Here is a 20,298-nt window from a genome sequence, read left to right on the forward strand (position 1 = left end):
AGATTATATTAAGTAATGTTTGTGAGAACAAGCAGCGCACAATGGGTGCTCAATAATGTTAAAAAATTAGAAACTAGAACCAACAATGAAAGGTTAGAGTCAGTAGGAGAGAAATGCCCTTAAAGAGTCTTTAATCTCATGGTTCGAACCCCAGCAACACATTGAAATGCTCTTGAGAATTAAGAATGCCCAACGCACGCCTGTGTGCCCCACTCCGGACCAAGATCGGACTCTCTGGAAGGAGAGCCCAGACGTAGAAAAAGCTTTTAAGTGCGGGGACTCCCATGTGGAGTCAGGGCTACAAATACCTGCCCTTCATGGAAGATACAGAAATTCAAGCCAAAGGTAAGTGAGAAGCGGAAAGCTAAATCTCACGCTGCCAGCTGTGGCAGAGCTATGCCTTGGAAGTAGGTGTCCTGGGTCCCAGTCTCTCACTTCTGTTTATCTAAAGACGCCATGTTCTCTGGTTTTCAGAGACCTCAAGAGCAGCTGTCATGTCTGGCCCATTGGCTCATCTCATGTTGAAAATTGTGTGTGTGTGTGTGTGTGTGTGTGTGTATGTGTGTGTGTGGTCCCTTTGCCCACACATTCATCCTAGTGGGGAAGACAGCTATTAAATGAAAATGGTGTGAGAGTTATGTGGGACCAGCCCGTGGAGCGTGGACTCCTAACCCCGTGGGGAGGTGGGTGTGGAAAGCTAGCGTTTCTGGCGAGGTGACAGGTGGTCGGCCTGAAGAACTCGGTGTAAAGTAAACGGGGGAGGAGAGGATTTCGGAGGAAGCCGCTTACACGAAGCAGGCACATTCCCGGAAGGGCAAGTGGCCTCATGTGGCGGCGTGATGGGGCGTGGAGGTGGGAATAGTGGTGGGAAAGAGGCTGGAAATGTCGTTAGTGGCTTATCGGTTTTTGTAATCTGAACTTCACAAAGTTTTGAAATTGCTGTTACCACTGAAATTGATATTTAGATGTCTCAGTCCTGTTACTCTCTGGTAGAAATCGAACAGATTGATTTAGCTGGTTATTTCTGAATATTTCAGAGAGACAAGAAATATCCAATAATACACATTTTTGGCATTTCTATTCCCATCCTAGTTAGAACCAGTGAGCACAACAAAACTAAGAAAGGAGAGGAGGTTTAAGAAATGAAAACATACTGCAGAAAGCAGGCATCTTCAACCAGTTTATTGCGCTCTTCACTAGAGAATTTTTTATTTTTAAAAAGGGTGGAATATCTCTGAGAAGGAATTCACCCTAATATGCACGAGTAATTAATAAAAAAAAAAGAGAGAAATACCTCTGAGAAGAAACCCATCCTGATTATGGGTAATTAATAAAAAGAAAAAATTCACCCAACTTTAGGAACTCTGTCCAGGGAGAAGCAGCCTTGAATAAAGGGCAGGGAGCGCCATCACATTCTCTTTTATCCTGTGTAATAAATCGCTTTCCGTGCCAAATGCCAAGTGGCATTTCCTACCCTGTGCACTGCTGTGGACATGATTCTGGCACACTGTGGCTAGTCCAGCGATGCTCCCGATATCAATCTTGAGGACTATTCAAAACCAGGATGGGAGTCAGAGTTGATCTGTGCCAACATTCCTCCTGAGAATTAGCCCAGTTCCCTTATGTGTGGGGGAGCCCCAGTGCCCTGCCCTGGCCTGTTTGGGGTACACGGATACAGCTGAGAAACTCTGCAGGGAGTGGGAAGTTAGGAAAGCGCATGATAGGAACCTGGTCACTTTTCCATAATAAGCTCTATGTGAAAAATGACAAAAAGATCAGATTTTCCTCCCATTCAGTGCAGCGGTGGTGCTTCCATGAAAAACTATTTCTGCTCCACAAGGCGGGAGGAATGCAGAAGAATTGGGGACCGACTCTGATAGAGCAGGGCTCAAGGAGCCCTCCGGGTCTTTGCTTATCTCTTCAAACAATCTGGAGAGCGAAGGGACAGATTAACTGCTTGGCTTGTGCCTCCATTTGTCAGATGAAGAAACTGAGGCCCAAGGGGCTGAAGCGGCTTTCCCAAATTGAAGGTGAGTTAGGGGCCAAGCCAGAGTTTGCAGTACGTAGGTCTTCCGACTGCTATGGGCCAAACTGTAGCCCACAAACCTGAGCCTGGTTATAATTAGCCAGGTCATCAGAGATAGGGCAGGAGGTATAAGAAGAGTACATTGTGAAATCTTTGCTGATTGGGGGAAAAGATAATGCTGGACTCAAATTTTGGTCTCTGTGCCTTTACCCTGTTTAATCTATCTTCCCATACTGTATGTTTCCCAAACTGTATGTTTATCTGTTTCACCGCACAGATGACCTGTTTGATCAGAATGGGGCTTGGTTTTCTGGTCCATCCCTATTGACTTAACCACTCAGAAGACCCGAGCGCCCTTGCAGCCTCGTCTATCCCACCATGTCCTTCCACCTTCTGATCACGCATGAAAGGGCTCAGTATGGCCAGTGTAGCACCTATTCCCAAGGAAGCCTCCTTATTACTTTTCCATCTAAGGGGGCCCGGTGAATCCAAGGCCTTGGTTGGATGTCTATATTTCATTTGTTCTTAGACTTTCTAACCCCCTAGATTTTAATTTGGGAAACCCTTGCATGGTATTTGTGTAAGTAATGGTTTAGGCTGGTTTGCATAAGACCTCTCATGTTTTGTAAGCAGACACAGAGTCAGTTCTCACTTGAACTTAATGTTTTTAAACATTACTCTTTCCTATTAAGAAGCCCCTGCTTTGAGCTGCATGTGTCCTCCTTCCATGGTCTCTTCCCCGTCATGGAAATGATAGTGAGGCGTGCCTCCTGTTTGGGGGTCACTTAACCTCTCTCGCTCCACTGGCAGGGTGGATTCATGAGTAGCAATATATTCTCCAAAGAGTTTGACCTGGAAACTGAGCATGTCGTGGGAAGGCACATGATACTTGATTCTGTAATTAATGAAGGTTATTGCATCCTGGCCATTCTATGGGTAAGGGCCAGAGAGGTCTGAATCTGGCTTACAGCGAAGAGCTGCAGAACCATATTTCATCTGTTCAGATCTAATATTAAGTCATACTCAGATTTTCCTTTAAGTGGACTGCAAAACTGCACTTTTTGAGCACCTGCTAGGTTTACATGGGAGTTCTCTTAGCTGGGAGTTCCTTGTTGCTAGGGACTGTGCCCAACACACAGTAGGAGAGCCAGAAATATGTGTCTGAATGAAGGAGATTGGTATCCTGTCCTGAGGCCACTCCAGATGGAAGTGGTTCTCCTCTTGCCTAACACACCCAGTTCTTTCTTGAGGCTGGGCTACAACTTGACCTTCTTCCAAAGATGAAAAGGAAAGACATTCGTTATTCATCTGAGATTTGCCTTGCAGTGTTTAGCACGAATTTGGTTTCTAAGGAAAGGCTGGCAAAGCATTGACACAGGAAAAATTATGCTTAGGTATTCTTCTCTGATGACCATAGAGACTGAGCAAGATTTTTTGTGTAGTTACTGTAGCCATGAAAATAATCATGGGACAGCATTCATAGTGGCAAATATATATATCAACCCACAGAGGGTTTGAGGAAGGTCAGGGATAGGGCTAACAGAACATAATGCCCGCCAGGCCAGCACTCTCTTTACCAACTCCAAATACTTATTTAATATCTTACACTGTATAAAATCCATGGTTTATGGCTTTTGCTTATTTTAAAAAATGTCAATCTGAAGGCAGAATATTTAAGATCATCATTTGTGTCTACAAAAGGTGAAATTTCTACTCACTTTGAAATTAGTTTGGAGTTTGAGGATGAGATTTTGGGGAGGAGGAGATACACGTTAGGTGCTCAGTATGCACAGACAGGCAGGCAGCCAGGGCAGTGTGTTGGGGGAAGAGAGGGAAGAAGGCGAGAGCCACACTTGTGTTCTGGATTCGGCCTTCATAGAGTTCAACAGGGTCTGCCCAGAACCAGCTGGGTAACCGAGTAACATCCATTGACGTCTAACTCTTGAGTTTTCTCACCTTTAAAATGATTTAGTACCTACTTTTTAGGGGCTTTGAGAGTCTCAAATGAGTGAATGCATGTAAATGTCTTACATTAACTCAATACATGTTGGTTTTTTAATACAATGAGTCATGATATTCGTGACTGCAGTGATTATTTCCTCTGAGAAGCACTTGTCTATCTTTCTGGACTTTGCAATGAGTCCCCATCAATTAATATGGTTTCCTCAGGGCCGAGAGAGCCACACACACTGAAATGCCTCAGAACAGGCAGCTGTAGACACAGTCTCCTGGGGATGCCCTGGTGCTGCTGCCCAGCTGCCTGTGGGTGCTGCTTCCCTCTCCTGCGAGGCCTTAGCCCTCCGTCATGATTCCCATCCACTGACAGTCCCTGGAACAGGGGGCTGACCCTTCTTTCCATAGTGTACTCACATTTTCTTCTAGGAAGAGGCAGAGCATGTCTGCCTGAGAACGGGGCCTTTGTTAGCCCGTCTTCATAGGGAGTTTATCTATTGATTTCTTCTAGCCCAGCCCCACCTCCCAACCCAGGCCTTCACCACCATATTGTCTGTGTCCATGGGTTATGCATGCATGCATACAAGTTCTTCGGTTGATCTCTTCCAGCCCACCCACCAGATACTATTTTTAGCTTCATTTACAGAGAGGGAACCCGGGGCTCAGAGAAGGTAAACAAATTTCCCAAGGTCAAACAGTAACTGATAGAATCAGTAAAAGAAACTCGGGCCCCAGAGCCTCTGCTCTTAGCCGTGTCTCGACACGGCTCGAGGAATTACTAGTCCTGCTTGAGGATCTCAATAAGCGGCTGGAGGAATCCAAGGTAAATTCAGCATTTCTCTTCTCCAGGCTTTCAAAATACTTAATTTTCGGCGGATCCAGGCACAGGTAGCATTTTTCATCTCAACTAGAGCAAACTGCCTACATGGTGGCTCAGTGCTTTCCATAAAGTGACCTCTGCCCTCCAGGAGAGCGGCGCCGTTACTGGTCAGGTTCTCCAGAGGACCCTGAGGTGGGGTTTGACGTGCAGGCTGTTTATCGGGTTTCCCCACTGAAGAGGGGTGGACACAGGGGAAGCCGAGCTGCAGTGCAGGCCTGACAGCCTCAGCCAACCATAGGTGGCCTGGCTGAGCATATATGGTCTTGCGGAGGTGGCCTGCGGTGGGCTGAGAGGGCAGGCCTTTATACCCCTGCCCCCATCAGTGGGTGGTGTGGGATGCCCAGGGGAAGGTATCCCAGTGGGCAAGGGAGCTCTTTCTAGCTGAGGCAGATTCTGAAGGAGCTGACAGCTTCCTACTCGCTGAGTCACTAACTTATATCTTGTCCACACAAGTTGACCACAGGGGCTGTTCCTGTGTCAGCAGTGGGTGGGTTTGCTTTGCAGGGTCCATTCCCGGGGCCTGCCCCTGTTGCCCAGAGCTGGCTCAGGCCACTGGTCATCTCAATGCACAGTGTGCGAAACCTCTCTCCATTTCCTTTCAGGTTGGAAAGCTTATCCAAGAAGCAGCTGGAAGAAGTAATTTGAAGCGAGTAACTCTGGAACTTGGAGGGAAAAGTCCCAATATTATTTTTGCAGATGCTGATTGTAAGTCAACCACAGGCCTCATATGTGTTCCAGCACATGCCCTTCGGTGCTCTCTCCTATCTCCCTTAAAACAAACAAACAAACCAAAAAACTTTAGTGTTGAGAATGTTACAAATGTCTCCCTTTTTCCCCTCCATTGCCCCCCTCCGCCTGGTTCCTGCCCTGCCCCAGGCCTTCACTACCACTCTACTACCAGTGTTCATAGGTAATGCATATATGCATATAAGTTCCTCGTTAATCTCACTTCCCTCCCCTACCCTCATCCCCCCTTCCCTCTGAGATTCGTCAGTTTGTTCCATGTGTTCATGTCTCTGTTTCTATTTTATTCATCAGTTTATTTTCATTTATTTTGACTTTTGGATTTGATTGTATTTATTGCCATTTTATTGTTCATAATCTTGATAAATTTTCCCTTCTTTTTTTTCTTCTTTTTCTTAAATAATACCCTTCAACATTTCATGTAATACTGGTTTGGTGGTGATGAACTCCGTTAGCTTTTGAGAAAGAGATCTTTGAAACTAAGGGGCACTCAAGAAGAATATGGACTTTTCCTTCTAAGGGGAAAATAGTTTAATATAGGAAAAGAGCACTTATCAATGTGGAACTGAATAGGATTTGTTTTCTAGACACTAATAAGCCATTTTGACCTTGTGATGTGTAGAATAGGGTGGAAGGGATGAAGGCTTGGTCAGCGCTATATAGTAGAAAGACCAATGGGCTGCACATCTGAACACCTGAAATATAACCTCCCTGCCTAGTTTCAAGAAGTCTGAACTCCCTGCCTGGTGGCTTTGTAGGTCATTTAGAAAATTCTTCACTAGCCAACATGTTTCCGAACCCACAGCCTCCCCTCTGTTTGGTCATCCCAACCGCTTTCTTTCTTTTTTTTTTAAATATATTTTATTGATTTTTTTACAGAGAGGAAGGGAGAGGGATAGAGAGTTGGAAACATCGATGAGAGAGAAACATCGATCAGCTGCCTCCTGCACACTCCTCACTGGGGATGTGCCCGCAACCAAAGTACATGCCCCTGACTGGAATCGAACCTGGGACCCTTGAGTCCGCAGGCTGACGCTCTATCCACTGAGCCAAACCGGCCAGGGCCATCCCAACCCCTTTCTGTTGCTCCGTGGCACTCAGTCAGGATGACCACACATGGTGGTCAGCTCTGTGTGAATAGACCCAAATTGGAGGTGATTCCGCCTTGACAGTGGGGCTTTTGGGAGGCTTGAAGCAGTAGCCCAGGGAACCCCATGTCTCCAGGCAGGATACTGAATGGTTCACTCGCACAGGTGTGGTCTCGCTGTTTGGAAAAACTGTCCAGGGAATGGTATTCCCAGTCTCTTTCAGCCATTGTTTTCCTTCCCCACATCCTGCCCGGCAGAGCTGCTTCCCCAGGTTCACCGCTGGGGAGAACAGGGAGCAGATCGCCTGCCTTCCAGCCCCAGCTGGGAATGTGCAAGGAGTTCAGCTTCAGTTTTATACTAGATGCCAGGGGATCAGAATTCTTACAGCCAAATCCTCCCGAGGAGCAGGCACTTCACTGACGTGATGTTGATGGATTGATTCAGTCATTTAGCAGCTAGCACACACCAGATTAAATCTATCTTGAAATATAAGAGATGGAAATGAAAGCGTTATCACAGGCTATTATACAAATCCCTGTGAAAATAGAGGAAATGTGATGTCTTCAAAGAAAAGCCATTGCTATTACAGTTAAACCCACCAAAATACTAATTAAACGTAACAGCCACAACGCCCTATAGATTAGGGGTTGCACGTTGGCCAAATGCCGGTCTATGTTTAGAATCTGGGTATTACACAGTGCTTAAAAAAACAAAAACTGTGCTTTACAAGTATTGATTTCTGTTTTTCCTTAAAAGTGGAAATCTGGCAACCATGGGCTTATATCCATGCAGAGCAACAGCCAAATGCAGTGGCTTTCCTTCCCAGCGTCCCTCACATTGTTTTACTACCTGGCAGATTCATACCATTACGTTATCTGCCAACCCCTTTGGGTTTGGGACTCAAAGAGGCAAAGATGCCCAAGTTAACACAGCCAATAACGTCAGGGTCTATTAGAACAACAGCTAAGCTGCGTTCTCAGTCCAGTGCTCTCACAGTTCCTCACCTTGTGCCCTGTGTGCAGCCTGACACTGCCTGGGCTGTGTGTGTTGGAGGGGGGGTGGGGGGTGGCTTCCGGACAGCCGCTCGCAGGTGAGGCAGTGCTGGGAACGTGCCTTTCCTCTTGCAGTGGATCATGCCGTGGAGCAGGCTCACCAGGGTGTGTTCTTCAACCAAGGCCAGTGCTGCACTGCGGGCTCGCGCATCTTCGTGGAGGAATCCATCTACGAGGAGTTTGTGAGGAGAAGCGTGGAGCGGGCCAAGAGGCGCATAGTGGGGAGTCCCTTTGACCCCACCACTGAGCAGGGACCCCAGGTAGAGAAATCATGAACCATCCCTTTCTTTACATTTTAAAAAATATTGATTTTAGAGAGGGAGAGATAAAAACTTCAATGATGAGAGAGAAGCATTGATTGGCTGCCTCCTGCACATCTCCCCCCTCCCCCCCAGATCAAGCCCATAATCCAGGCGTACACCCTGACCAGGAATTGAACTGTGAACTCCTGGTTCATGGTCGATGTTCAACCACTGAGCCACACCGGCCGGGCCCTTTCTTTACTTTATCCCTGGTGAGCACAGAAACTGGTCACTTAGTGGGACCCAGCAAAGCACCACCTTCCTTTATCCCGCTGCCTTCACAGCGGGAAGTGTGGCCAGTGAGCATTGCTTATTCTAGATTCTCTTTCCATTTCTAAATTTTATTTCTGGAAAATGAAAGGATTAGAGTTGCCTTAAGGATACTCTCAACTTTGGGGGTAAGTTGGAGTCGCTCAGCCCTAAAGGAAGACCTAGTCGTGACAAGGTGGATCTTGTTGTGAGAACCCAGTCCCAGCCCTGACCACGGACTTCAGACATCCTTGCAGAGGCTGCAGTGAGGAGGCGGGGCCTCTCTCATTCTCAGAAGCCATTTATCCTTTTCCCAGCTGCAAAGGGCTCTCTCCACCACCCTGATGCGCTTGGGGAGACCATTTGTAGATTGTGAATGTTTGGACATGAAGACCGTACGGATGACTCTCACTCTTGGGTGCCTCGTGTGCTGTGATGGGTGGGGAGGCCACGAGAGTCCCGCAGCTTGCAGAGGCCGCAGTCAAGGAGGCGGGGCCTCTCTCATTCTCAGAAGCCATTTATCCTTTTCCCAGCTGCAAAGGGCTCTCTCCACCACCCTGATGCGCTTGGGGAGACCATTTATAGATTGTGAATGTTTGGACATGAAGACCGTACGGATGTCTCTCACTCTTGGGTGCCTCGTGTGCTGTGGTGGACGGGGAGGCCATGAGAGTCCCACCGCCTGCTCTCCTTAGTGCCCAGGCTTTCCACGGTCATCACGGCGTATTTCCAGATGGAGTTCTGGTTTTAAACTGTAGACAGAGGCTGAGAATTTGTAAAGAATGCATGGACCAGATCTCATCTGGGCCACTAGAGCCTGGGTTTTTCTAATGAGAATTAACACCTTCTCAGTTTGGGGGCTATTTGAGAACAGATTGATGTTCTAGCTGAGCATTTGAAACTCAGGTGAATGTCAGTTTTTATATATTTACCATAATAATTGCATGATAAGCCTATAACTTTTGGAAAGCAAGACTGACCTTATTTTATGGCGTAGAAAGCTAGCCCTCACTCTTTAAACTTAACCCTTTTCTCTAAAGGTGGAACATTCCATTAAAAATTTACCCCAATAGGATTTGAGGTAAAGAGGTTGTATTAGCTCATCTCTTGTCTTCATCTTTTTAGTATCAGTACAACTTGCTAAACTCTTCATTTTGGCTATAGAAGTTCATTTTCCTCCACACAGTGAATAATCAATTCACGACAGTCTCCATCACTTAGAAAGTTGTTTAAACATTAACCTGGTATATATGACTCAGTGGTATCATCTGATTCAGCGGTATCAGAGCCATTCATTTATTGGAATTCTTGATATATTTGTTTGAACCAAATTGCCATTTTCCATGGATAAAAAATGTTTAAATAATAGTATCCCATATGATTTGACTAGATCTGATGAAGCTTTTTAAAAAGACAAATGATTCCTGAGAACATGCTTATTTCCGTTTTCATGGAAGATTTTACTTGGAGTCACTCGGCAATTTTGTCCGTAGATTGACAAGAAGCAGTACAACAAGATCCTGGAGCTCATCCAGAGCGGTGTGGCCGAGGGCGCCAAGCTGGAGTGCGGAGGCAAGGGGCTGGGCCGGAAGGGGTTTTTCATCGAGCCCACGGTGTTTTCCAACGTGACCGATGACATGCGCATTGCCAAGGAGGAGGTACCAAATACAGGATTCTAACATTTTGGCATGTTTTCCAGAGCATTTCTAGTACGATGATACTCACGTTTTCTATTTCTGTATGTATTGTACTAGAACTAGAGCAATAAATATGGCTATGAAAATCTCTGTTTCAAGAAAAAAGTTAAAAAGGCAGGGAAAGTAGGTGACACATGCATGATTGCAGTTATTAGCCAACGGAATAATCAGGAGAGCCAGTTGTGGGGTCACCAGGCTGTTACGCAGGAAAGGAAAGGCCTCCAGGCGTCCTCACAGTAATGCAGCAGAGGGACCACGCAGGTCATCCAGCAGCCCGAGCAGTGCCTCCTCGGCTCTGCCCGGGCTCAGAGCACAGCTGAAGTTCACACAGTGGAACCAAGTGACATCAGGGAGGGTGGGGCGTGAGGCATCAAACACACTCTAAGGATAGACTCCTGTGTAATCTATTTCTGCAGAGTTTGGGATATTTTCGTTTTGTGTTGCTAAACGTAAACATTATTTAAATAACGAAGGCAGAGGACACTTTCTTTGAAATGTGGAGAGCAGGGGAAGGAACGGCATAGCAACGATATTGAGTCAAACTGTCTTGTTGCAGATCTTTGGCCCCGTTCAGGAAATCCTGAGGTTTAAGACGATGGATGAAGTTATCGAAAGAGCCAATAACTCCGACTTTGGACTCGTAGCTGCTGTCTTTACCAATGACATCAACAAGGCCCTCACCGTGTCTTCTGCAATGCAAGCTGGGACTGTTTGGTAAGACCCGTCTGTGTCATCATTCTGGCCATAACACATTCCTGGGGCGGTGCGGGGGCCTTGCCATTCTCCAGAGCCTGGGTGAAGTACACGTGTGTCCTCTGGAAGGATGGGGAAGGCCCCAGCAGCAGACGTCACCCTGAGAGGGGGTGCAGTCTTTACTGGCTAGATCAGGAAATTAAAATGAATTATAAATTTTCCATCTGGAACAAAGGAAATAAAAATAAAACTTACAAAAGAGGTATCATGCCTGTGGGATTATTTCTATGTGAGCAGAATTCACTCTAACAGTAGCACTGTTTTCTTCTTTCAGGATCAATTGCTACAATGCCTTAAACGCCCAGAGCCCCTTTGGGGGATTCAAGATGTCTGGAAATGGGAGAGAAATGTAAGTGCCCAAAGTTGCTGGTTCTTAGTGTAGAAGAGGACTCTCATTCCCTTACTCATTAAACAAGCATTTGGTCGAACATACCCCACTGTAAGCTACTAGTAAGCCCCGTGCTGCACGTTACAAAGATGAATAAACACAATTCTCTCATCTGCGGTGGGAATGGGGAAAAGTTAGTGTACCAGCAATACCATATTAGAAGGGCCATTAGAGAAGTATGTCAAACATCTTGTAAGTATAGAGTCAGAACCAATTAACTTCACCTGGTGGGGTCAGAGAGTTTTTTTGTTTTTTTTTAGGAGCAGGCATTCCAAGCAGAGAGAATAGCAAGAACAAAGGCGTGAAGGTACAACAAATATAGAATAGCCAACGACCAAACCAAGTTTGGAGTGTTTAAAGCAAAGGTCACCAACTGCCAGCCCAAGGACAAAGGTGGCTGGCAATGTTTTGTTTTGCCTCACATTTAAATATCTTTACCATCCAGTCAGCAATGAGGAGGCTCTAAATCAGTGGTTCTCAACTTTGGCTGCACATTAAAATCACCTAAGAATCTTTTTAAAATCCTTATTTCTGGGCCTCATCCTCCGGAAATTCTGTTTCTTTGTTACTAATGTTGTGGCCTCACCCCATAACAAAGAAACAGAATTTCCAGAGGATGAGGCCCAGAAATCAGGATTTTAAAAAGATTCCTAGGTGATTCTAATGTGCAGCCAAGGTTGAGAACCACTGCTCTAAATAAATCTAGATTCCTCACTTATTTCCTTTTCCCTATAGAACTGCTTCAGCTATGAGCTCTGCAGTTCGCCATTTCCCCGTCCCTCCTGTTCCTCCTGGGACCTGAGTATTGGTTGTCATTCATTTTACACTCACCTGATTCACTCGCCTGCTCAGCCCCTGGAGGGTCCTTCAGACTGGAAATGCAGCGTTAGTGCATAGAATGAGTGAGCGTTTAAACCCAATTCCAAGGGCCTCACAGAGCATTCTGTGGGAGCTGAGGAGATCCCAGTGTTTAAGGCCAGGATTTCTGGCAAAAGAGGATGCTTGGGCAGAGGTTATGAGAAGACGACCAGCTAGAAGGAATTTGCAGTAACGATAATGATACCATGAGTTAAATGCCTTACCTGTGTTTGGCTTTATGCTAACTTGTATCCTAACATCTGATTCAATTTTCACAATGATCCTTTAGGATAAATAGTTGTCTTTATATGACAGATGGTTTAGAGGGGGAACTAAGGGTTAGAGGAGTTATGTAGCTTGCACAAGTCATACGGCCAGTAAATGGCAGATCTGGGATTTGAACTTGGGATTCAGTGGCTCCAAATGCACTAGTTTCCATAAGATTGGCCAAGGAGGCACAGGGTGGGGACGGGGGCGGGGGGGGGCATAAGGACTCCACAGGCACAGGTTCAGGCCAGAGTCCTGAGATGCTAAGAACCTGAAAAATGGAACTGCAGCAGAGGAAATATAGGTGGCTGGGGGGCTGAGGGAACTGGGCGCCACCATCTTTGAGGGCGTGGAGTCATTTAGCATATTCCCTCCTTATTGGCTGTGGGTGATGCCATCTTTGCAACAGCATGAGGGTCACTTAGCATACTCCCTCTTTATTAGAGAGGATTGTTTTGAGCTAATGCTCAGTTCACAGTCAGTCTTCTAACAAATAATTGAGCAAAGCGCGATGCGTGGTCTGTGGGGGAAGATGCAGCTCGTTAAGGTTCTTAAGATCATGTTGGGTAAATGAAATATACAACATGGTGAGCTGAAGCCTTCAGTTGTGACCTATTGTAGCAATCGGCATTGGCCTTTCAAGGAGAGGAACATTTGGGTGGATGGAGGGAGGGAAGTACTTGTTCAGGGTTGGTGCAGAATGGGAGGAGGAAGTAAAGACACTGCGGGAGAAACAAGTATGATTTGAGGGAAAGTGCAGTGAACCCGTAAGACTAACACCGGCTCCATGCTTCACACATTGAGGATAGATCACGAGAATTCTTGCTTCATATTACACAATGTTTTACAAAGTATCATACTTTAAAAAGATATTAGCTTGTAAGAACATGTAATAAATAACTTCGAAATGCAATGGGTATTAATTTTAAAGCGCGCCTTTAACAGTTATGTAAACCTTTTTTTGTACTCGTTCAATCGAAACTTATCTGGCCACTGGGCAAAGCCAGCAATAAAACGACTGGTCCTGGTCCGCAATGTGTTAGATACTTTAACTGGTCATCTCCAGCCCCTAGCCACTAAACCATAAAGTAGGTGTAACTCTGAGGCAAAGAGGAGACTTTGTAGAATCATACTGCTCAGGTGTGTATCCTGACTGTAGCACTTAATACCTGTGCAACCCTTGGGCAAGTTACTTAATCTTACTAAGCCTCAGTTTCCTCATCTATAAAATGGGTATAATTATAGTACCTGCCCCAAAGGGTTGCGGTGAGGATTAAACGTTGGGATTAAGTTTGCCAAATAGTCAACAGAGTGTCTGGCCAACCTTCAGAAAATGTTCGCTGCTCTCATCGTTATTCATCAGGTACTGTAGATGAGTGCTATGCAGGTGATCCTCCTTTTTCTTAATAAATACCTTGCTTTGGAAGGGTGGCAGAATTTTCCTAAGTTCCAGCTAGTATCAGCAACTTCTGTGCGGTCTCTGTGATGCCCGGGAGGGACCACTCCTGCTTGAACCTTTGCTTCTGGCTTCAGCACCTCTCACTTGGTTTACAGCCAGAACCCAGAGCCAGTCTGGATGCTCTTTGCTCAGCCATTGGTGCTCCTCAGCTTTACGAGTACACAGTCCTCACACACTCCAGGCGCCTCTCCTTAGGCTGCACACGGCCTCGCTTTCTGCTTCCACTTGTCATTGCGCTTCCCGCCCTGGGTTTGGGCTCCCCAGGCTCTGAAAGGTTGGAACAGTCACTGGCTCTGGGAATGCTGCTCACACCAACTTTCCTGTTACAGATCATCAACAGGGTGAATCATGGGCATGAACCATACCTGTAATAAGTAAGCGCTAGCTGATGGCTGTAATCCCAGGCTCGCCCTGGACCCTGGTTGTGGTCACACATCCTCCCGGGATTCAGGCTGTGATGTCCAGGTCCAGTCTGCTCCTGTCAGACACATTCCCCCTGCTAGAAAGATGGTCCAGGAGAAAGAAGGTCTGGCTGTGTCAGAACCACCCAGAACAGCGGGCCAAGATACTGAAGAACAGCGCTCAACTCACCTTGTAGGCGCTGTAGTGAATTGGCCTTCCCAGGCACTTAAACAGTAATTAGGAAGCAGAGCCCTTTGATGAGACTCACTTCGTCTTTCTCAGTTACATGCTTCTTTGTCCCCGCTTGCCCCTCGTACATGCTTTCTCTTCCTTAACTAACCTAGAGTGGTAGGAAACGCTTCATTTAAAGAACCTGCCTTGTCCAGCCTCACTCTTCCTCCTCATTTAATACAGTCTTAGAAACCCCACCTAACCCTGCGTGTGGAAGAACTGTCTGCCTCACAGCCTGCAAACTCCTTGCAGCTTCGGTCCCTGGTCCCTGACATCTCCCTGCCACCTCTGAGAGGAGCAGAGACAGAGGGAGCACCTTCTGAAACAAGCTGCACGGAGGGCTGGGGAGCCTCTGCATGCTCCCCCAGGGAGAGCTGTGGAGAGGGCTCCCTCTGCAGGTTACCTGACGGGCTGGCCTCTGACTCCGGAATCGGAGAAGGCTGAGTTTCTCTCAGTCCCGCCTGCTCAGCTAACTCCATCTGTTTCACTCGCCCCGTCCTTTTCCTTCCTCATTCAGGCTCCCCTGAGACACAAGAGCCCGAGCTATAAAATATGTGTCACAGTCAAGGGAAAGGAAAGAAAGCCGCGAACCTCAGCATTTTACAAACGAAGGACACAGCGTTGAAGATGAGAAGTATTAGGATGCTCTGAAGAAGGGCTTCTCAGGTTCACGGTGCGCACACACGCGTTGTGCATGTATGTCCGTGCACAGCACGCACCTGCACAGGAAGTGCCTGCGGTCTGGGGAGGGGCGGGCTGAGCGGGCCTACCTGGGGACCCCTCAGGGATTCTGACTTAGTAGATGTGTGCTGGGGCCCAGGCTCTGCATTTTAAACAGGCTTCTGGAGGGGGTCTGATGCAGGTGGTCCAGGGGCCCTACTCCGAGAAATGCTGCTGTGAGCCAAAGAACAAGGCAGGGAAATATACACCCAAAGCATAAATCCCTGTTTGTGTAATGAGTGAGTCTAACTGATTTTCTTAAAGGGCGGGATGAGAGACACCGAAATCTAACATCTTACCTTATCTGTAGGTATGCCAAACTTGGTTCCTTTTAGGGAATATAACCTGGTCTGGCTGAGAAACAGGAATAAGACTTCTAAGTGCACCTGTGCCCTGACACATGGTCCAGCTGTGAAGGCAACCACACAGAGAGTGGGACACCGTAATCACAAGTCTGCCTTTATGTCAGAGTAGGGTTTGGTGGAGACAGGAAGCCAGTGCTGTGGGCTCTACACTGGGTTGTTGGGCAGGAAGTGGTGCTGCAGGCTGTACACTACGTTGGTGGGGAGGAAGCCAGTGCTGTGGGCTGTACACTAGGTTGGTGGGGCAGGAAGTGGTGCTGTGGGCTATGCACTAGGTTGGTGGGGAGGAAGCCGGTGCTGTGGGCTGTGCACTAGGTTGGTGGGGAGGAAGCTGGTGCTGTGGGCTGCGCACTAGGTTGGTGGGGAGGAAGCCAGTGCTGTGGGCTGTACACTAGGTTGGTGGGGCAGGAAGTGGTGCTGTGGGCTATGCACTAGGTTAGTGGGGAGGAAGCCGGTGCTGTGGGCTGTGCACTAGGTTGGTGGGGAGGAAGCTGGTGCTGTGGGCTGCGCACTAGGTTGGTGGGGAGGAAGCCAGTGCTGTGGGCTGTACACTAGGTTGGTGGGGCAGGAAGTGGTGCTGTGGGCTGTACACTAGGTTGGTGGGGAGGAAGCCGGTGCTGTGGGCTGTACACTAGGTTGGTAGGGAGGAAGCCGATGCTGTGGGCTGTACACTAGGTTGGTGGGGCAGGAAGTGGTGCTGTGGGCTGCACACTAGTTTAGTGGGGAGGAAGTGGTGCTGTGGGCTGTGCACTAGATTGGTGGGGAGGAAGCCAGTTCTGTGGGCTGTGCACTAGGTTGGTGGGGCAGGAAGTCCAGTTAGTGAGATACAAGCCCATGGAGGACAGATGCTCAGGCAGCCCTCCTGGTGACCGGCTGTGCTAGAGGTGGGTCCAGGGCTTCGTAAACACAGAGGGAGGGCAGTGCTTTAGCATCAGGAAAAGCTTCGTGGAATTGACTTTACAGAGAATAGGAGAAGAATTCAAGCCTTTTAAAGAAAAAACAGAACATGCTTGGTTTTACAGTGAAATCATTAAAAGAAAAAAAGACAATTAAAAAGAGGTAAGAATGGGAGGGGCTAGAGAAGAAAAGTGAAGACAAATTGCATGGTAGCCACAAGGCTCCACTGCACCCCAGCAGCCTGAGAGCAGTGGAGTGTCCAGAGGGCTGGGGAGGGCGGCCTGTGCCCACCCTCCTCTCAGCCCAGCCACCACCCTTCTCTCAGCCCAGCCACCGCACGCTCCTCAGAAGCTGGGCCGTTATTTAGTTTCTCCTTCACCCAACCCAGTGCAGTGCTGCCCATAGTTGTAGCTCAGTTATGTTTGCTCCCCAGATGAATGACAATCCTTGATCTATAACCACAATCCCAGAGGTCCCTGTGAGCCAGGAAGGAAAGTGGCTGAAGGAGAGTCTGGGCCTGGGCGGAGGGGGGCGGGGGAGAAATGACAGCTTACTGCCACTTCCCATCTTTTAAAACATTTTTCATAAGAGTTTACATGACAATATATGCCAAGGAGAAGATCTCCAATGCTCCCAGATCGTTTCCAGTCTGCTATTTTGATGGCTGTGAGGGCTGCGGACGTGGTTTATTCAGGATGAAGTTTTTAAGGCATGTCAGTGATTTGTGCTTTGCCGTGATCGGCCTTGGGGGTCATTTCCATGTATTAGATCTAAGCGCCAATGAGAAGGGATTTAGAACCCAAACCCAGAGGCCCTTGGCCTGGGGATCTCCTGGTCTCCTCCCAGTTAGAGTGGACCCGCCCTCTGGGAGAGCGGTCGGAGCACAGGCACATCCTGGGCCCAGTGGCAGGAGCGGGATTTGAAGAGAAAAGCTCACCATGGTCCTGAGGAGCCAGTGCCCCTGAGGTAGGAACAGCCCAGGCATTAGACACGAGGGCCTGCCGCTGACCGTGGTGCCCAGCCAGGCGCACAGCCAGGGCCTCTGGTGACTGCTGGCCACGGCGCACCTCTGCCCTGTTTCTCTGAGTCGTTGGGACGTGTGGCCTTTGTGTGTAATACTGTGAAGACAGATCATCCTTTACCTGTAAGAAACGGTGACTGCTCATAGGTGACGGCTTCCCCAGCCCACACATGGGGCTGGGCGTCATTAGGAATTCCTGCAGGAACCCCAGGGCCTGCTGGTAGCAGGTGACAAGCTGCACCTCCCCAGGACTCTGGCATCTCCGGTGGGGCAGCCGGACCTGGAGTCTGACACTGCCCCTTTCTGTTTCCAGGGGAGAATTCGGCCTGCGCGAGTACTCCGAAGTGAAGACTGTGACAGTCAAGATCCCCCAGAAGAATTCCTAAGGAGGCCCAGAGGAAGGTGAAGGCCGCCTGCACGACCCCCCTCTCTGCTTTCCCTGAGGGGCTCAGCTCTCAGGAATCCAAAGCTGATACTCGGTCCTTATTTAAAGATGAAAATGATCACACGCAGGCCAGGCCGGTCACTGCATCACTAAAGCAAGCCAGCTGGGCAGTTTCTTGGCACTCTGTAGGGGATCACCGAATGATACCAAATACTGGGGAGGGCGGGATGAAGGACAGAGGGGTGACTTTCGGCACACCCCGGGTCTCTCTGAGGTGGGGTTGAATAGGGAGCTGTGTTATTGGGTGCCTTCTGTCACAAAACCCTTCCTCCTACGGAAAGGCAGCCTTCCTGCCACCTTCCTTCTCCCGGTCCAGGCGCTCCCTGCTCCTCCCCTGCCCCTGCTCCTCTGAGGAGAGCTCAGCTGAGCTCATTTGGGGCAGATGTTGGGGCCGGGAACAATTTTCCAAGGTTTTTGCAGCCAAATTACCGTTTCATGTTATCCATTTCTTCAAAGCAAAATACTGAAATGGCTTTAGTGAGAGCCAGGCCAGACTGACAATGCCAGAAGCTGGTACACTGCAGATATGCTAGGCAGGAGGGAGGAAGTGGGGATTTACCAGACCCAGCCTGGATTTCTCACGTCCACGGGCACCACGAGGGAAGGACCAGGAAGTGGGGAGGCAGAGACCATGTGTAGTTCCCAGCTTCTGAGTGTGGGCATGTTTGGGGAAGGGGTGGGCACCTGCATTTGATTCCTTGGTTATTCTAGAATAAGGCAGGGAGTGGGTTCTCATAGATTAATAAGATCTTTTCCAAAGTTTATCTTTAAAGTCAACCAAAGCAATCTGAGTAGGCTTGAGCATTTGGAGAAAGGTAATGCTGGGTGCCTGGCAGAAATGATTTTGTTTCCAACACCGCTTGACAACTCTTAACTAAGTGGGTTACCTCTGCAGTTGGATCAATAGCTTCTCCTGCACCCCAGCCCCCACTGCACCACCAGCGGCTCCCCGCAGTGCTATGGGTGTTATTTTGGCCTCTCGTGCCTTAAAATGCCCCAATGCCACTGGCAGGAGCCCTGGAAAATCTGGCCAAGCCTGGTGGTTTTCCTTCCCATTGGCACGGTTCCAGCGTGCCCCCGTCGCCACACTGCACCAGCGCTCCTCTGCCACACGCAGCGACCCCTCCCGAGGGGGGTGAGAAGCAGGCTGGCCCCCTTCCTCCCAGCCACGCACTCCTCTCCCACGAGCCCACCAGTGCGATGTGAGCAGTGTCAGCTTCCTTCCCTGCTTCCCTCCTCCCAGCTGCCAAATCCAACCCCAGCTCTAACCTGGAGGAGGGTCACTTATTTAAAAGTACCAGACATAACCTGGAGTATATGGACTGTGGGCAACACATAGATAGCCTTCTGATTAACTGCCCCTGCTTTCTAACCGCGCCGGGTCCCCTTTCTAACCCTGTCTGCTCCTGTTTTAAAGAAATCCCTACTTGCTGTTACCGAGGACAGTGCATTCCGTGCCCTGATGCCTTGAGGGATGCCACGTGTCTGATCCTCCGTGTGAATGTCATGCTCTCCCCTTATAGCGTGTGTCCAAGTGAACGTACCCATTAACCAGCTAGTTACCTTCGAACTGCAATATAGAATGTGAAAATGAAGATTTATTTCTTTTAATTTACTTAAGAGGAAACCTCTGTGCTAGCAATAAAGCATTTATATTGTGTACTCCTCAGGCTCTGGCTGTGTTTATAAGCCTGCGTCCCACAAAGCCCATGCGCATCCTCCTCCCAGCGCTGGGCGCCCAGCTGTGCCGCTCTCTGGTGAAGGAGCAGAAGCCCGGTGTGGGGGCGCTTCTTACAGGATGAGGCAGGGCAGACAACACCCCTAGTTTTCTGACACGGTTTAGAATCTGGGTGCGCATACAGTTTTAGGTGGCAAACACGTATAACCATCTATGAAACACGTGAAATAACAATTTTCATTCAAAATAGCCTCTGTGAAAGCAAATGCGGAGGAGTTGGGGGGGCCCTGTTCTCACAATCGTGGCTACGTGGTGAGAGCGCACGTTGCTGATGGCACTTAGCGTGGCTGCATCTGTATTTACCGAAGCCAGGTGAAGTCAAGGCCGATGCGTGATGCAACGTTTTGCAGCTGTAAAGAGGAAGCTGTCGGGTGACTGTACCACCACCTACAGCTTGTTTGCTCTGTCTGTGCTCTCAGAGTTGAGCTTTTGGGGGGTGGCATCCACCCTTTTAGACCTGCACATCCCCTCCTTCCAAGCTCCACCCACGTCCAGGTGCAGTGAGACAAACACAGAAAGTGGTGACGGCCGCAGAGGAAACCGACTGTGGCTGGGACTCGGCGCTCTCTCTGCTGTGTCTCATCCCTCAGAGGAGCCGGTGGTGTGGGTGAGAGCGCAGTCCCGGTGCAGGGCTGACCTCGATGTAAGAGGCAGGCTTCCTGCTAGTCTCCCTCATGCTCAGGAAGAAAATGAGAAGGCCTTGGGCATAGACTAAGCATTGAAGCCCCCTGGGCAGGTGCCTGTGTAGAGCTTTTTTGCAGCAGGA

General features: G+C 48.6%; 1 protein-coding gene across 1 annotated transcript in view; it reads left to right on the forward strand.

Moving 5' to 3' along the window:
* ALDH1A2 (aldehyde dehydrogenase 1 family member A2) overlaps positions 1-19,459 on the forward strand; it is a 52,439-nt gene extending 32,980 nt beyond the window's left edge. Inside the window, exons 7-12 of the mRNA XM_006765229.2 lie at positions 5,462-5,564; positions 7,819-8,003; positions 9,788-9,952; positions 10,548-10,705; positions 11,019-11,093; positions 17,663-19,459. Coding sequence (XP_006765292.1) covers positions 5,462-5,564; positions 7,819-8,003; positions 9,788-9,952; positions 10,548-10,705; positions 11,019-11,093; positions 17,663-17,735 — 759 coding nt within the window. The 3' untranslated portion in view covers positions 17,736-19,459. The remainder of the gene's footprint in view (positions 1-5,461; positions 5,565-7,818; positions 8,004-9,787; positions 9,953-10,547; positions 10,706-11,018; positions 11,094-17,662) is intronic.
* The last annotated feature ends 839 nt before the right edge of the window (positions 19,460-20,298 follow it).

The sequence above is a fragment of the Myotis davidii genome, unplaced genomic scaffold (assembly GCF_000327345.1).
Source record: "Myotis davidii unplaced genomic scaffold, ASM32734v1 scaffold441, whole genome shotgun sequence".
Classification (NCBI taxonomy): Eukaryota; Metazoa; Chordata; class Mammalia; order Chiroptera; family Vespertilionidae; genus Myotis; species Myotis davidii.